The sequence below is a fragment of the Hydra viridissima genome, unplaced genomic scaffold (assembly GCF_058129835.1).
Source record: "Hydra viridissima isolate aposymbiotic clone 2 unplaced genomic scaffold, HvirCarnegie_v1 scaffold_3, whole genome shotgun sequence".
Lineage (NCBI taxonomy): Eukaryota > Metazoa > Cnidaria > Hydrozoa > Anthoathecata > Hydridae > Hydra > Hydra viridissima.
This window is the reverse complement of record NW_028324302.1, coordinates 3789198-3806758: the sequence shown is the minus strand read 5'-3', so window position 1 is coordinate 3806758 and position 17561 is coordinate 3789198. Positions and strand designations below refer to the sequence as shown.

Genomic DNA, 17561 nt, shown 5'->3' with positions numbered 1-17561 from the left:
TGAAATTTTCAATTGATTTAATTTCATATAACATTTTAAAATGCCGATAATAATAATGCTGATAGAAACCAGGTCTATTTATTGCGCAAAGTAACGGTAATTAATTTTGTTAACATTCAAAGCGTTTTGAAATAGAATCTTGAAAAATAGCGAATATTAGGGTTTTTAGTGGGATTTTTTAAAACTTTGCCTTCGAATTAGAGCACTTTCCGTTGATTTTCAGGTCTATGTTTTATATTTTTCTGAAAGAGGGGGGGGGGGGGGACTACAGTAGCGCCGAAATTTATTTCATAGTAGTGTAATGGTATTAATTTATCTGTTACTCAACCGGAATTTTTTTCAGACGAACTGAAGTTTTAATCTGCTAAAACATTCTCAATACGTCGTCATTAAAAAAACTTTTGCTAAAATCAAATATTCGATAAATCGAACTATTCTCAATTGGTTTAACAGAAACTTAAAAGAAAAATCATAAAACGCCGAATGATCTAACGGTTTGAAACAGAAACAGACAATTTTATTTTTTGAAATAAAAACATTCGCAAATGTTTTCTGCGGTTCAAGTCCTTTACTGCATACTATCTAACAAAACAAATGACGTGAAACTCTTTCTATTTCGAGAGAACAAAGTGTTATTGATTTTGCTTATTTCAAACGTCTTAATTGTATCACTTGCAGATGACGCAACAATGCTTTCAGTACGTAGAAAAGGACTATGTGATTTCCTATCACTTTTATAGTTTAAGGCAGAGAAAACCGTGTAACTCTTATCCTATGTTTTCAACGTTCCTAAGCAAAATGACGAATTTATGATAGATAACAATGAGCTATGAAAAAATAATTCGAATTTATAATAGATAACAATCAGCTATGAGTAAAACTACCGCTAAAAGCTACTAATGACGTCCTGAAAATCGACGTAGAACATTTTTGGTCAACAGAACGAATGCAAAATACCGCAAAACTTTAAAAAAAAAAACCCACAATGAATCAAAACATTCCCAATTTTATTCTCTTTATTTTCAAATTTATTTTTCTGGTAATTTATCCCTTTAACTCTTAAAAAAGTTTTAAGACGAATTCTTCTAGAATATTCAAAATGAGGAGAGTACCTTCTTATTGGGTAAATTAAATTACAAACATACAGTTTCCACAAGATCTCTGGTGCATTTAAATTCTGATCACACTTGCTTGAAACTAAAGTTTTTTATAATCTTATAAACTAAAAAAGAATTTCTGAAAAATATCAAATAGCGGAGAAATTCTATACACTTTTAAGATTTTTTATTTGTGATAAGAGAAACCAGACGTTTTTATGTGACTTTTTTTATGCAAAATGCTACGCAATAATCTGAAATGAATTTTTACTTAAAAGCAAAGTAAAAAACGAAAGAAATTTATAAATTATTTATAATATATTTGTTTTAAAAAAAGTAAATTAATCTTAAAGACAATATAATAACAATAGAAATAGAATTTTATTTAAAAAAGAACCTGCTCCCCAAAAAAAGAACGGGGGCAATAATGAGAAACTAAGCGAATTTTATAAGTATTTTTATATATGTAAAAGTGAAGAGCATCACGCGGTTATGCTTTCACTTGGTTGGTCTCTGTATTATTTTCAACTTCGCTTATCACGGGGGTTTCTTGTAATTTAGAAACTTCTGGGGAGACAATTTCGCTTTCATCTTTTGAAAATCCTGTCAACCGAGTTGTTTCGCTCCCTTCTCCAATTTCTCTCGATTTGACAGTCTTTTTCCGAATACTGAATACTTTCCTAGAATCAGTCTTTTCTTGCAAAACTATTTCATTCCAATCAGGCCAGTAAGCGGATTTCATTCTGTCGCAATACTTTATCAAGTTATTGGCATTTTCTTGGATATATTTAACAAAAGGTGAATCCAAACCAGAAAATAAAATCATCGCAATAAATCCAAAAACTGTGCAATCGTAAGACGACGAAGTATCTCCTAGAATAAAGTCCTTTTCTCCCAGCAAAGTTGATATCGCTTTGATATCCTGTTGTCCAATATCATAAACTTCCTCTTTTGAGTGTCGACCCATTCCGTGAGCATCGAGGCTGGCTTCTCTTTTGCGTTGATTCATCTTCATCGCAATTGAATAACCTAAACCAGCGGGGGCACAAGCAGCACGAAACTCAGAAAAATTTACAACGTATTGATCGTAAAGCATCGTCCAATAAAAGTTCTCCTCAATGGTAACTTTTATTACTCTTCCTAACGCTTTTTGGAAATCGGAGAGATTCGCATCCATGTTTAGCTCAAAATTGTGATTCAGAAAGTCAATAATGAAATTGGAATCGGCTTTCTTTTCTTCCTTGTACTCGATCCACGGAACTTTTCCCTTTTTGCCAGCTTTATAACCGAAATGGTTTTCGTAAGGGATTTTGTGCATCCGGACAAACGTTTCAAGCTTCAAACAAAATGGTGATAAACTTGGAATATTTTTTAATCGTGGAAACTGGTGCAAGATAACTTTGTGTACTTTTTTCTCTTCAGACGTATCTTCTTTCGTATCTTCTTTCGTATCTTCTTTCGTATCTTCTTTCGTATCTTCTTTCGTATCTTCTTTCGTATCTTCTTTCGTATCTTCTTTCGTATCTCCTTTCGTGTCTTCTTTCTTATCCACTTTTGTGTCTTCTTTGATTGTTGTTGGTTCACTGACTGGAAATCCTTGCTCTGCAACAGCATTATCTTTTGTTGTGTTTTTACCTAAGGAACTTTCCATTTTTTCAGCGTTCACCGCTGTTTCCATCCTTGATATATTTTAAATATTTTTTACACGAACAGGTAACACTTTAAAACTTTAGGGAATGTTTTTTTTTTATGCTTAGCATCATAATGACGTTTTTTAATTGACTTACTGACCAATCAACGTTTTATTTCTCTTTATTTTGGTGTGAGGTTTTTCAAAATAATAGCAACTAAAACAAGCGGTTTACTACCAAAAACGGTCAAGGAAAAAACGACATAGTTTAACAAAGTGATATAGTTTAACAAAACCGCAATAATTAGTTCTGGTTTATTTTTAGAGCTATGATTTTTTTTTTTGTAATTTGTAATTTTTAGCATCTTTGACTTCCCATGGTTTTTAATTTGATAAATCGAGGAAGTGAAATAAAATCTCTTTTCAAACTTTTGAGGAAACTTTGCAAATTTTGTATCTTGTAACCTTTGCTTTTCAAATATCTTTTTTTTTTTTCAGTTTGGTTTTATGACCATAATGAAATTTTCTACAATGAATATTAATTTATCGAGCAACGACGAAATAGTTCATCCCGCGTGAAGCGTGCTCATGTGCCGAGTTGGTTTTGTTTTTTTTTTGTTTTTTGCTTTTCTTTTTTGCTTTTTTTTTTATTTTTATTTATTTACTTTTTTCCATAAACTTCGAATAGAAAAAAAATATCAAATAAACTCTTTTCAAAATGAAGGCTTTCAAGGCCAAAACATTTTCTGTAAAAAAGTCAGTAAAAGCAACCGTAAGTTTGGTAGTAACTTCTTTTCAAATTCTTTTTTAATTTTTATTACTTTTTTTTTTATGGTAATTTAATTTGAATCGGAAAGTCTCAAAAGTGCGCATTTATTAATCGTTTGAAATCGTTTTGATGTAAAGTCTGCCATTATGGAGAACAACTAAACAAAAAGAATACTTAGTAGCACTATAGAAACCAGGAAAATAAAGTTAACTGTGGTTTATTTGGTTGATATATTCGATTCCATGCGAAATCAAATATTTAATGAAAATGTTTTAAATGATTTAAGGGGGTTACTTTAGTAAATTTTTGGCTTCTTTCCTTCTTGATTTTTTGACTGAGTTTTTTTTTTGACAGAAAAAACATCAAGGAAAAAAGGACTGTTCTTTAGGTGAAGCATCCTAGTTTACACAACATTATATAAACTATTTTAATGATACGATCTTTACTCATTGAGAGTAAGGCTGTGTTCGACAATTTGAAAGTCCATCGCAAAAATATCATAGTTTTTTTCGAAACATAAAACAAGAAAAAGACTTTATTAATGATAAAAATTTTAAAAAAATATATTTAAAAAAAGAGTGTATTTTTGAAGAAAAAAAAAGGCTATTTTTGAAAAATGTAATTGCTGACTTTCGTTTTTATGGAAAAAAACTTTTTAACTTATTCGTAAGCTTGTTTTATTTTTTGTTTATATTTCGTGGGTATACTGGTAAAAAACGTTAACTCAAATCCCTGTTTAGAGAAATCAATTAAGTTTTCTTAAAAATACCCGTTTTATTACTTAATGTTAAATGTATTTTTAAAATCAGAGAAAAGATAATGTTTCATTCGACTTAGTGTATTTTGCCAGTTTGTAGAGCGTTGTAAACTTTACAATGCTGCATCATTAAGTCAAAACTGCCAATTTTCGACTTATTCTATGAGCCAAGATTAGACAATTTATTCTATATTGCAAGAAATTGACCGAAGTAAATTTGATCTCAATCATAGGCTTTATAGCTTGGTAACAAACGCTTTCTGTTTGTATAAATAGTCCATAGAGAAGACGAGTCATTGTAGATGTATACGAATGTAAATGTAGATGATGGCGAGTCATTTGTAGTTGTCTAATTTCTACGATGTAGATGATTGTAGTTGTCTAATCTCTACGATGTAGATGATGGCGAGTCATTTGTAGTTGTCTAATTTCTTTTTTTTTTTTTTACTTAGATTTTTTAACTTCTGTTTTAAAAATCAAATTTTGCTTTTATAATAATTATGTGATTTTTAATTATTTAGCCATCTTTAGTGCTCAAAAACTATTAAAAATAAAAAAATATTAAAAGCTGATTAAATTCTCAACTAAAACTAAATTGAGATTTCAAATTGAGAAGCCAGTTATTGGTATAAAAATTCGGGATTTTTTAAATTTGAATAATAAATTTGACTTTATTGTTGCAAAGTTAATGCTCAAACAATTGTGTGAAATGCGGTATGAAATTTGACAAGTTATTTTTAGCGTGTATGTAGTTCCTATATAAAAATAATTACAGGTTAACTGAGAAAGTTAAGCATAATTGAAAATTACTGTTTTTATCACAGAATGAAGTTAGAAAACTTTATAATGATATCCAAAAGTCATGATTGCATTGAATGAATTCTTATGAGCAGAAAACGAAGACAATAGTATACTCCGTAAAAAAAAAAAAAAGCTTTTTTTTATTATAATGCTCGTCTTTTACCATAAAGTTTTGAAAATGTGGTCATGGAAGGACCAGAAAAGAAGAAAGCGGTGATCTCTGTGTTCATTCTTAAATCCTGTGAATAAACAAATGAATCTTTTTTTTTTCGTATGCTTTGTGAATCAACAGAGCATAAGAAAAATGGATTTTCAAAAGTGTTTATAAGTGACAGTTCTCTTGTATGGTATGTTTGAAGCATCGCGTTTTAGCGTCCAGCGGTTGTAAGCGAGCAATCCAGTTGACTACTTTCCTGTGCAGCGCATTTCCACTGACAATTTTTTTCCACTGATGGCTTAGTGAAAACGCTCACCCGTGTTTTTCCCCTTTAAACAACCTCTTGGAAGAAGGTTAAATGGTAGATAAAGAAGTAAAATTTTTGAGATGCATCCTAAATCTTCAAAGGAGGGGGAGTAGTTGTTTTGCAAGATTTTTACGATTGAATGCGCAATTTTTACCAAAAAGTCCTTAACAAAGTGCTTTGAAATCATTCCATTCTATTAATTGTAAACATTACTGCCGATAAGCCGAAGTAAAGATGGTAAGTTTGCAGGCTTTACGTGTGAGCTAATGTTTTTACATCTCTTCATTTTTTTGATAGTTTGAGAAAGATACTGGTTCGGTTTTTCGATTTTTTACGATTAATAACGAATAAAATAAAACTTTCTATATAATTTGTTTAAAATAACTCTAATTTAAAATCAATTTTTTTATTTAGACATACCTCGCAAACCTTATTTTATATTGTTTCTAGACATTGCGCAGAGCTGCTATTCGATTAAATTTGATTTAATTTGATTAAAATAAGTTTTAGCAAACAATTTTACGTATGAATGTAAACATGTCACACCAAAAACCTTGCTGTTTGAAACGCATAAAAAGTTTTATTTTAAAAAATTTCAGAAAGTTAGTTTTAATTGAAATGACATATGCAAAAAAATTTATTTTAGTTGTTATTAACCGTAAAAAATTGAAAAACTAAAATCCGGCGTCAAGATAAAAGTAAGCTGCTGGTTAAATTAAAAAGTCTTATAATAAAATAAAAAAATTTCTCTATTTTCAGATTTTTTTTTAAACTAAAAAATGTAAAAAAAAAAAAAAGAAAAGAAAAGAAAGCGTTTTTTATCAGATTTTACCAGACGAAGATTACACCGAGGTGGGAGTGTTTTTGCAACTGCCAAGTCTTACTTATCTTAGCTAACTCTTAATCCTAATCTTAATCTTAATAGTAGAACAATAGATTTTCACGTTTATATTTAGTAGAGTTAAAGTACTGAATCAGTTTTTAAGTTCTTGAAAATCAGAATCATGTTACAAAAACTTCATGAACTTTACGACAGAATTTGCCCCTGGTGTTTTTTCATAGATTTACCGCTAATTCTTGGCTAATTTTTGTTATAGTTATCAAATTTTCAGTTTTTTAAGCTCTCGTAAATAGCATTGAAGTAGGCATAATATACAAAAATTTTGTGTTCATAGGATTGACCTTAGTTAGTTACCGGCGTTTAACCACTCCGTAAAAGTCGTAAAAACGGAGGTGAAAAATCGAGCGTATCCATAAAATAGGTAAACTTTTAGAAAAGAATACCTTTGTAATCGGTACCGGTACAATAAAATCCGAACGCTTCGTAAACATATTGTTTTTAAAATCTTCAAGTCTCTATCAGTTGCTTCGTGGTGTTAGTAAATGACTACACTAGGACTTTCTAAAAGAGCTGGTAATTAATAATTTAAATGCAATTTTTTTAAGTTTTTTGCTAAAGATATGGACCTATCTATTATACTTGATCAAGTAGCGCTGCGGCTCATTCAATTAAGCACACTTATGACTTTCAAAACGTTCTTTCTTCTCTGCTTTAGCTATATTCTTCTTTCTCTGCTTCAGCTACATTATTTTTTCTCTACTTCAGATATATCTAGTTCATATAATGAAAAATTATAATTTAGCCACTGCTTTTATTGTTAAATAAAAAAATAATCTAGTATAAATGAAATGCTGTGCATTATACATGATGTAAAAACAATCAATTGCTGGGACTCGTTATTTCAGACTTGTTGCTGGGACTCGTTATTTCAGACTTTAATCTTGTTATGTTTTTTCTTCTAATAACCTAGTAGTTCAAATCAAGCATAGATGTAATTACAAACAAACAAATTTAATTTAGCAATTAAAAATTTCCACTCCTAAGGTCGAAGTATAGATACTTAAACTTTCTTTTTCAGCGTAATAAATAGGCTTCATAAAAATGGTTTTATAGGGGGAGCAGCTGCAACTTGATTTAAATAAAGAATTTTTAGATGGTAAATAAATTGTTGTATTCATGTGTTATATGAAAAATAAATAATTATTACCATTTATGCTACTAATATATTATAAATGCTACTAATATATTAACTTTTCTACAAAGAAAAAAAAAGAATATTTATGATTAATAAGAAATATACTTTAAATGAATGAAAATTAGTGTAAAATATTAATTCAATTATTTGATTTTAGTGTGCTCTATAAAAACACTTACAAGAGGCTTTGCATATGACACAACAAGATCTCATTTATCTATAAACAAAAATACCAAAGTCATTTGCCAAGGTTTTACAGGAAAACAGGTATAAATTTTACTTAAAGGAATTATTTTATATTTTTATCATTTAGTAAAAATATTTTATTGTATTTTTATAACTTATTATTTTCTTTCGCTAATGTTTATTTTGGTTATTTTTTACTAAATAGTTTTTTAAATATAGGGTACATTTCACAGTGAGCAAGCATTAAATTATGGAACTAAAGTAATAGGCGGTGTTTCGCCTAATAAAGCTGGAGTTCTTCATCTTGGACAACCAGTGTTTGGTAGCGTTAAAGAGGTAAAATTTCTTGGAAAGGAATTTCAATGTGGTTTATGTTTTATTATTATTGTTATAGTAATGTATAACATTATTTACATTATATAAATTATTATAACAACAACAATAATAATGATAACAGTAATAATAATAATAATAATAATAATAATAATAATAATAATAATAATAATAATAATAATAATAATAATAATAATAATAATAATAATAATAATAATAATAATAATAATAATAATAATAATAATAATGGTAATAATAATAATGATAATAATAATAATGATGATAATATGCATATATATATGTATATATATATATATATATAACCTTATTTATATGCTATATATGTATAAAATATTTCTATGCTATATATTTATAATTTTATTTATAACACATGGGTTAAAAATCCTAGGCCTAAGTAATAAAAGAACAATTTTTTGCTGAAACTTTTTTTTATTCATTAATGTATTCTCCTTTGGCAGCAATATAGTTATCCAATGCTTTTCTATCTTTTCAATCCTGCTAATTTAGAATGATTTATATTTGCCTTCAAAATAGGCTTCAGCTTTGACTATGATCTCATCTTTTTGAGTTTGTAAAAGAGGTGGTAATTGCTGGGGGCCAGATCTGAACTATATTAGGTAGGTGCAGAAGCAAAATAAAAGCCTAATTTGTGCACTTTTGTCATCATTTTCAGTGATTTTCAGTGACTTTTGACATGATGAATTTCTTGGTGGATTTTTCTTCATTAAATGTTGGCTTTTTGATGACCCAATTACCCAATAGTTGTTGTTGCAAAATCTCAGGCTTATTCTGCTTAAACATGGTCACACAGCATTCTGAATTATCAATTTGTTGTTGTTTTTATTTTGGTGTGAGCAAATGCAGTACCCATTTGAAGAGCAACTTTTTCATATCTAAATGTTTGCGCTAAATGCTAAAAACCCTGCTATATCTCTTGTAACTTCACTTCGTGATTACCTGCAATGATTTTTAGAATTTATTTGATGTTTTTAGGATTTTAAAGCTATTGCTCTGCTTGAATAGTATATTTCCCATTAAAAAGCATTTATAAATCAACACAAAAAATTGATTTATTATTGCTTTTAATAAGAAGTATACTATTTAATAGGAAACAAACAAAGTGTCAGTTAACTTAACTTTTTGCATCATGTGTTATGTTAATTAAATAAATTGAACTAATAAAATAGCTTTCTATATTTCAAGGATATTTTTTAGGCTAAAGAATATACAAATTGTGATGCCAGTGTTATATATGTACCACCACCTGGAGCTGCTGCTGCTATTATAGAAGCAATTGAAGCTGAAATAGGACTGATTGTTTGCATAACTGAAGGAATTCCTCAGCAAGATATGGTGAAAGTAAGGAAGTCAGTTAAATTGCAGTTTGCAATAAAAAAACAAAAGAAAAACTCTCAATCATCTTCTTTTATATTAATACATAAGTTTTGATTTGAAAAGTTATTAGATAAAGGATGTTATTGTAATTGCTGTTAGTTAGTTTAATAAGTTGAGTATGCTTTACTAGGTAAAGCATGTTCTAGAACGTCAAAGTGCAAGTCGGTTGTTAGGACCCAACTGCCCAGGAATTATTAAGGTATACAAATGTTTTATCCTAATATTATTTTCTAAGTAATATAAATAAGACATGTTTTTTGAGTTTTGATGTTTAATTTTAGCCAGGGGAATGCAAAATTGGAATCATGCCAGGACACATCCATAAATCTGGTTGTGTTGGTAAATATAAAGTTTCTTTATTCTTTCATTTTATGTGTGAAGCTGCAATTCACATTCAATTTTTGTTTTATTTTATTTTTTATAAACTCTAATAAGGAATCGTATCCAGATCTGGAACTTTAACATATGAAGCAGTTCATCAGACAACAACTGTTGGACTTGGTCAATCGCTTTGTATTGGTAAGATAAAATTTTTAATTTTTCAATGGTCAATTAAGCTTTTAGTCAAGTTATCTATTATTAATTGGTAAATTAAGCATTAGGACAATTAAGTTTCTGTAATAGAGCACTCTCTGCTAAGCTCTTTACTCATTTTTAGTTCATTGTAAATTTTTTTGCTGTTAGTTACAGTTGCATCAAATAGTTGTTTAAAATTACAAAAAATGTTGTACTGTATTCAAATATCTATATAACTAATATCAATTATGATATTATTTACAAACATGTGTTTAATTAGTTATTAATTTACATAAACATCAGCAAAACATGTTGTTACTTTAAATAAGCACATTTTCTGAAGGATAATTGGAATTTTAAAGAGTTTGGAAGTTTGTTTATTGGATAGGAATGGCTAAAATTTTCTTTTCTGTGTTTTCATTAGTTATGTAAAATTATATAGTTTTAAAGTCTAAAAAAAAAACACGCAGAAATTTAAAAAATAAAAAAAGTTTTTGAAAAATAAATTTAAATATTTTTGAGAAATTTGAAAAGTAAAAGATCTAATAATAGATAATAATAAGTAATTCTACAATTAAAAAAAGTCATTCAACTTAAACATTTAGCAATCTGCAAAAAAGTAAAATTGTGGTTTACAATAGAAACTGGAAATCAGGGTAAAAGCTAGAGAAATATTTTTAGATCCTCAAAATCAGAGGAAAGCTTTTTATTTTAAAAAAAGTGTGAAACAAGGAAAAGGGGAAATGTATGAAAATTTAGTTCAGTAAATACAATATTTTATATCTGTATAATATTATCACAAAAAAAAAACAAACTGCATTCTCTATAATTTTAACTGAATTACATTTCGGAGAGTTTATGAGCTACGAATGAAAAACAAGTTCAAATTTTCCTCAAAATGTAAAAGAAATGAACAGAAGAAAATTTTCTTCAAAAGTCGTTTAAGAGTTGTTCATTTTTAGTTCAAATAAAAACCAGAAGTATAAAGATGTAAAGCCAACAAAAATCTAGTTTAAAACCGAGAATTATTAATCCTTAATTTTTAGGTTGTGCCTATAAAAAAAAAAGCTTCTATTTTGCGTTGGCACGAATGTGAATTTCGTCACGTGAAATTCAAATCGTACACGGCAATAGTTTACCATTGTATACATTTCGCGACCTAAATACTGTCAAAACTTTTAGTCTGAAATACTAATGCATTTACTTACTGTCATGTATTGGTTTAAAATTATCAAAGTTTTAAATTGATTTTAAGGTATTGGTGGAGATCCTTTTAACGGAACTAACTTCATAGATTGCTTAGAGGTGTTTTTGAAAGACCCAGAAACCAAAGGTAAGTTTTAATTAAGTATTAAGTATTAATAACCTTTTTTTGCTCGTATACATTTAAAAGAGAGTCTCTAATTTTTTTTACAACTTCTCTTTAGCAATGATAATGATCGGTGAGATAGGTGGTGCAGCTGAAGAAAAAGCTGCAGAATACTTGCTTAAACATAACAACGGTCCGAACAAAAAACCGATTGTAGGATTTATTGCTGGACTAACTGCTCCTCCTGGCCGTAGAATGGGTAAATTTTTTATTCATTTTTAAATCTCATTAACTGTATTATGATAGGCCTAGTGACCTTGGGAGTTTTAAAATGAATTTCAACAAAAATAACACCCATTTCGATTACACTGTCTGCTCAGAAATGGCCCTCTACAAGCATTCTTTAAATAATGATATTTTATATCACTGTTATTATTTGTAACATTTTATTTACAGGTCATGCAGGAGCTATTATATCAGGTGGTAAAGGAGGTGCTAATGATAAGGTATATAGAATATAAAAATTTATAAAAATAGTTTTATTTATTAATTCAGATAATATTGAAAGGTTTATTAAGTTTTTGCTAGTATTTGAAATGATTTTTAAATACAAAAAGACAATAGTTACCACTTTACATGTAGATCAAAGCTTTGGAAGAAGCCGGTGTCGTTGTCACCAAGTCTCCTGCTCAAATGGGAACTACTTTAAGAACGGTAATATCTTAGATAATCATTTAAGGGTTTTTCTATTTATATATATATATATATATATATATATATATATATATATATATATATATATATATATATATATATATATATATATATATATATATAATGCATTTTATTTTGTGTTTTAGGTCTTTGACGATCATTACATCAGTTCTTCTACTCCGCACTTGTAATTTTTTTTTTTTTTTTTGCATGTATAAGGAAAGTTTTTCCTATATAAGCAAAATGTTTCATCAAATTTTTATACGTTGTTACATGTAAATGAAATCTTTGCTTTCACTAAATAAAACTTTCTCATAAAAACAATGACTTTTTTTTTTTTTTTTTAACTTTAATTCCGCCACAAGGTGCACCACTAAAAACAAATAGTTGTTGCTCGACTATGTTTACCCCGAAGCCGAGTAAGAGAGCCGAGAAAAGCATTCGGGATTTAAACTCATCTGGTGGTACTTAAAAAAAAAACAAACAAATTCACTTAAAAGATTTTCAACGAAATGAAAAAATTTCCAAAAATCAGTAAATAGGAACTTAAAAATTGGTATTAGTTGCTTGTCAGTTTAATAACCGAATTGCTACGCAACTGTTTAAAACCGATCGAAATAAAGTTCGATTTTAAGTAGGCGTTTTTCGGCTTTGAGCCACCAATTTGTTAAAAACAAAGGAATAGGTTCTGATTATGTTCTTCCCCCGGGAGTTTTTAAGACCTCTGGGATTTCTAAATTTAGGTAAATTTTTTTAAACGACGCATATTTTTAAAAAGAAGTTTATAATTTAAAAATTGTAAGAATGTCCTCATTAAAAATATTAGTCATTTTTTCTCTATCTCTTCAGAAGTATTATTTTTCGAAGCGATTAGAGTTTTTTTCAAACGGCAAAAAAAAAAAATACTTGTATTCTAGGAAATTTAGCAATTCGTTTACAACCCCGAGAGAACAAAAATAATGCTATTTGTTCCACAACTGATCGAGAGGTCGAGTAACGAATTTGATACAAAATTTAAAACTTATAATTGTTTAAAAAAAAATTTACCAAAAAAAGCTTTTTAAACAGAGCATTTTTTTCTATTGTTAATTTTTAGCTAAAAGTTCAATGAAAAAGTTCAGCATGTTTATAGAAGCAATCGTACGTTACAGATGATTTATTTCGTAATTATTTTTTTAAAATTCATTTAATATTTTAAGCATATTTAATTATTGTTAGTCATTGCTAATTATTACTAGCCATTGACTATATTAAACAATTGTTTGACAAAGAGTTTTTTTTACTGGCGACAAACCAACTAATTACTTTTTACACTGTTCGATTCAACGGGGAATACGCGCCATTCGAAAACAACTCTGTTGTTTATTTTAACCGGTACAACCAAATATTACCTGTCAGGCTCATTTAATTTTTGAAATAAGGTACAAAAAATTGAATAAACGAGTTATTTGCTCTCGAGAGAATTCCTATTTCTATGCTCAAAAACTCTCAAGGGTTCATCAGTATTTGAGTGGAATTCGTGGAATAGAAAATGTTTTAAATATTCAGTGTCACAAAACCAGACAATGAAAATCTCGCTTTTCTTTATTCAAAATAAAAAGTAATCGCGCTTGCTACAGTTTCCGTTGTAATTAAGAGAATCGTTTTACAAATTGGAAATTAAATAACAACTGAAGTTTGCATCGCATCGGAAAATATTTCCATACGAAGAGCTAAAATTTAATGATTTTGTAATTACAGTAGTTACAAATTAGATATTTTACTATGGAAATTCGAACCGAATCATCGAAATTAACTACGCAGTCCCCGTCGGCTTCTAAAGTATCTGACTTTGGTGATTTTAATTGCAACAAAGATTGTTTTTACTCTATTCCACCCAAGAGTAATAAAACTAAGGAAGAAGGCAACAATTATTTGCAAGATCAAAACAAACTCACACCACCTCCTCTGACAACATTAACTTCAACCCAATATAGTTCAGAATTATTACCGTACGGGAGTGACTCAGGTTATTAAAAGTAGTTAAAGTCTTTTTGTCTCTAATTATGTTGTATTTATTATTATTTCGTGGTTTTTTTTTTTTTTTTTTTTTTTTTTTTACAGGAGAGTTAATTTAAATTCAAGTTTTTCATAATTTTTATGTGTAAACTATTTAGATATATATATCACGTCTAATCCTCATTATCAAAATCTTCAGCATCACTACCCTTCACAGATTTCTCCTTATTTTTTTCACTTGCCATCTTATTCTTTTCCATGGGTGAGACCTCCTTTGCTACCTGAGTTTTGGTGGAACTCAGATCGTTGTTTACCTCAACAAAATGTACAGCTCGGACATAATCTTAGTGTAACTCCAATTGTCAAAAAAGGTTAAATATTGATTAAACTTTATTATTATTATCATTGTTATTATTGTTGTAATAATAATAATAATAATAATAATAATAATAATAATAATAATAATAATAATAATAATAATAATAATAATAATAATAATAATAATAATAATGATAATAATAATAATGATAATAATAATAATAATTATTATTATTGTTATTATTATTATTATTATTATTATTATTATTATTATTATTATTATTATTATTATTATTATTATTATTATTATTTTACTTTTTTTTTAATTTAGTGTGGGTGTCTAACTATCTTTTCTAAACGAAATAAAAGTACTACTTTTTACTTTAGAAAAACAAGTAAGCCCTTGTGGTAAGCGAAGAAAGCGTACTGCATACTCAAAGCAACAGCTCTTTAAACTTGAAAGAGAGTTCTGGGTGAATAGATTCCTTTCTAGGGAACGGCGCATGGAACTTGCTAATATCCTTGAACTATCAGAGCGCCAAGTAAAAATATGGTTTCAAAATCGAAGAATGAAATATAAGAAGCGTCAATTAGCCTCTGAACGGGTTTCCAACGAATTCGGAGGAAATAAATTGGCGACTAACATATCAAGGGAGGAACGTCAAAGGTATTTTGAACAGACAAGCAAAGAATCTTTTCATCACTCTCCAGAGGTTGGGAGTAACAACCGTAACTACGGTATGCAGTACTTGAATCACGCAATGTCTATAAATTCTTCATGTTCGTAATAATGTCAAACAAAAGTGATCAATTGCGTTTATTCTCGCTTGGCTCCACGTTTTTTAGCTTCTTTTAAAATTCTCCTAGACTTGAGTTTTTATGAGACAGGCAAAAAATGTTACATTTTTCCATTTAACTTGTTAAATAAGTTTTATTGAAAGCCATGCAAAATTCAACGTTATTCAATGCAAAGTTTAATGTTTTACCTTAGGAAGTAAATTGAAAAAAAATCATTTTATTCAGTCTGAATCTAGAATTTAAAGAATAGAGTTATAAATATATTTTTGTCATTTTTTAAGTTATGTTATTTGTTCTAAAAATTATTGGTCCTGCTTATTCAAAAAAAAAAAAAAAAAAAAGAAACCTTTTTTTTTTAAAAAAAGCAAAACTAAGTTAGCAGCTAAGAATTATCAAATTGCATTGTTTCTTTAAGGCGTCCATTTGATTTTTTTCTAAATTTAACCTATTAAATTTAATCTTTTAAAAATAGAAATTTCGAAATTTTTATTAAAATTTAAGGTTTTAATTAAGTTTATATTGTTTTTTTGTTGAAAGAAGAAAATGTTTATGTTGAGCCGTTGTTGTAATCTCCTTAATGAATACCTTTACCCAAACTATTTACCTTCAAAGTCTCGACTAAATCTTTATTCTAATTTGTTTAAATGTTTTGTTGAATTTAAAAGTTCATATTTATTTTTCCCTAACAATATAAGTTATACTGGAGAAATGAGATATGTATGAATTAAACTCGTCTTCGATCGACCGTAATTTTGTAAGCAGTTGAATTGCGAATCCCTTGTTGTGAATCTGAAGAGTTTCCTAGAGTTTCTTCAATTTTCATCAAATCACCAACCTGTTAGTTCCAAAAACAATTTCAAACCACAATTGATACAACTCAGCGTTTTCATCTTTGGAATAATACGCTCGTTCTCCCTTCGACGTACAAAAATTCGTTGCTTCAACCCAAAGTTTGAAACTCTGATACATCAGCCAAAATAACTTTTTAATATTTGCGAATCATAAAATTTTGTGTTTTCTAGCTTGAGGAAATCTTTTTACTTTACTTTGTGGACGTAACAATGTTTTATCATCTTCTGTACACTGCAAAAAACGTTTTGTGAAATTCACAAAAAATTTGGTTACTTTAACAAAACATTTGGTGAATATTTATGCACCAAATGTTTTTGTTAAAGTAACCAAATTATTTGGTAAAATTTAGCTTACAGTATATTCACAATAAGCACAGTTAATCATAATTATAGTGACATTAATAAATTTTTGTGTTTTGTTGAAACTACGATGCCTAAGAATTAATAAAGAAAAAAAGTGGCTACAAAATCTCGTTTTTTTCTCCTAAACCAAACATATTTGGTTAAATTAACAAAACAAGTTTTTGCAGTGTATACTAATGTGCTGTGTATGACATTTCCAATTTAATTTACATCCGAATAAGAAATAGAGAAAGCCATACTTATATATATATAAAGGCTACACGGGAAAAACCATGAATGTCCAATTTTACTTAGTTTCGCAAACACGTCTTTTTTTTTGATCATCATCAAATATTGGTGCTAGTTACACGCAAGTTCAAGATAGAAACTTGATAAATTTGAAAAACTTGAGTAAACTTGAACTATTTGACTATCAAGTTTGGCTATAACTTGAACATCCAAAACTTGAAGAAAAAATGACTGGCTTCTAAAACTAGATAAATTTGATTCTCAAGTTTATGATATAATTCAATACTTGTTTTAATCAAGTTCATCAAGATATCATGTTTATCAATTTTATCAACTTAATAATCTTTTCTAGATTAAAAACTTTTTTTAAAATTTTTATATCTTCCTACTTTTATTTCTTATATCGATGGCTCCGCGCAAAATCGGACTATCTGCAATCTCCGCGGAAAACAAATTTGGCATATCTGCAATCTCCGCCAAAAACAAAATTGGCATATCTGCAATCTCCGCGTAAAACAAAATTGGACTATCTGCATTTTCTGCCAGCTTTATTTTTGAACTATCTGCATTCTCCGGGCGTTCAAAGTTTTTATTGCATGAAATTATGCGCCTTGTCAAAATGTGATTTCACTACAAATGGCAGATTTCATGAAATAAGTTGTTAATAAGAAGACAGTAATTGCATTATTTTCCATCTATTCCTGAGATATAAATCTTGGCGCTACTGCAGTTTCTCCCCCCCCCCCCTTTTTTTTTTATTTTTGATTATGATAGAGAATTTTATGCTGATTCAGAAAAATATAAAAGCATGGACCTGAAAATCAACGGAAAGTACTCTAATTCGAAGTCAAAGTTGAAAAAAATCCCACTAAAAACCCTAATATTCGCCATTTTGAGAATATTAAGTTAATGATTTTTTAGCTGACAAAAGCAATAAATTTATAGCATGGTTTTTACGTTAAAAAAAGTCGTTAAAG

At 28.4% G+C, this 17561-nt stretch overlaps 3 protein-coding genes across 3 annotated transcripts; 2 read left to right on the top strand and 1 right to left on the bottom strand.

The window, feature by feature from the left end:
• Window positions 1-1542: 1542 nt before the first annotated feature.
• LOC145180323 (failed axon connections homolog) lies at window positions 1543-2775 on the bottom strand. The gene has a single exon (XM_080055194.2). It carries the CDS (start codon window positions 2773-2775, stop codon window positions 1588-1590), a length of 1188 nt encoding a protein of 395 aa, XP_079911320.2. The 3' UTR covers window positions 1543-1587.
• A 4006-nt stretch (window positions 2776-6781) lies between these two features.
• On the top strand, window positions 6782-12349 carry LOC145202075 (succinate--CoA ligase [ADP/GDP-forming] subunit alpha, mitochondrial-like). The gene is made up of 12 exons (XM_090083351.1): window positions 6782-6932; window positions 7712-7821; window positions 7960-8076; window positions 9310-9453; window positions 9620-9688; window positions 9771-9828; window positions 9925-10008; window positions 11261-11338; window positions 11433-11573; window positions 11771-11820; window positions 11957-12028; window positions 12175-12349. Exons 1-12 carry the CDS (start codon window positions 6902-6904, stop codon window positions 12217-12219), a joined length of 999 nt encoding a protein of 332 aa, XP_089939477.1. The 5' UTR covers window positions 6782-6901; the 3' UTR covers window positions 12220-12349.
• A 1092-nt stretch (window positions 12350-13441) lies between these two features.
• Window positions 13442-15487, top strand: LOC149890640 (uncharacterized). Its single transcript, XM_090082588.1, has 3 exons — window positions 13442-14036; window positions 14185-14397; window positions 14732-15487. Exons 1-3 carry the CDS (start codon window positions 13793-13795, stop codon window positions 15130-15132), a joined length of 858 nt encoding a protein of 285 aa, XP_089938714.1. The 5' UTR covers window positions 13442-13792; the 3' UTR covers window positions 15133-15487.
• The last annotated feature ends 2074 nt before the right edge of the window (window positions 15488-17561 follow it).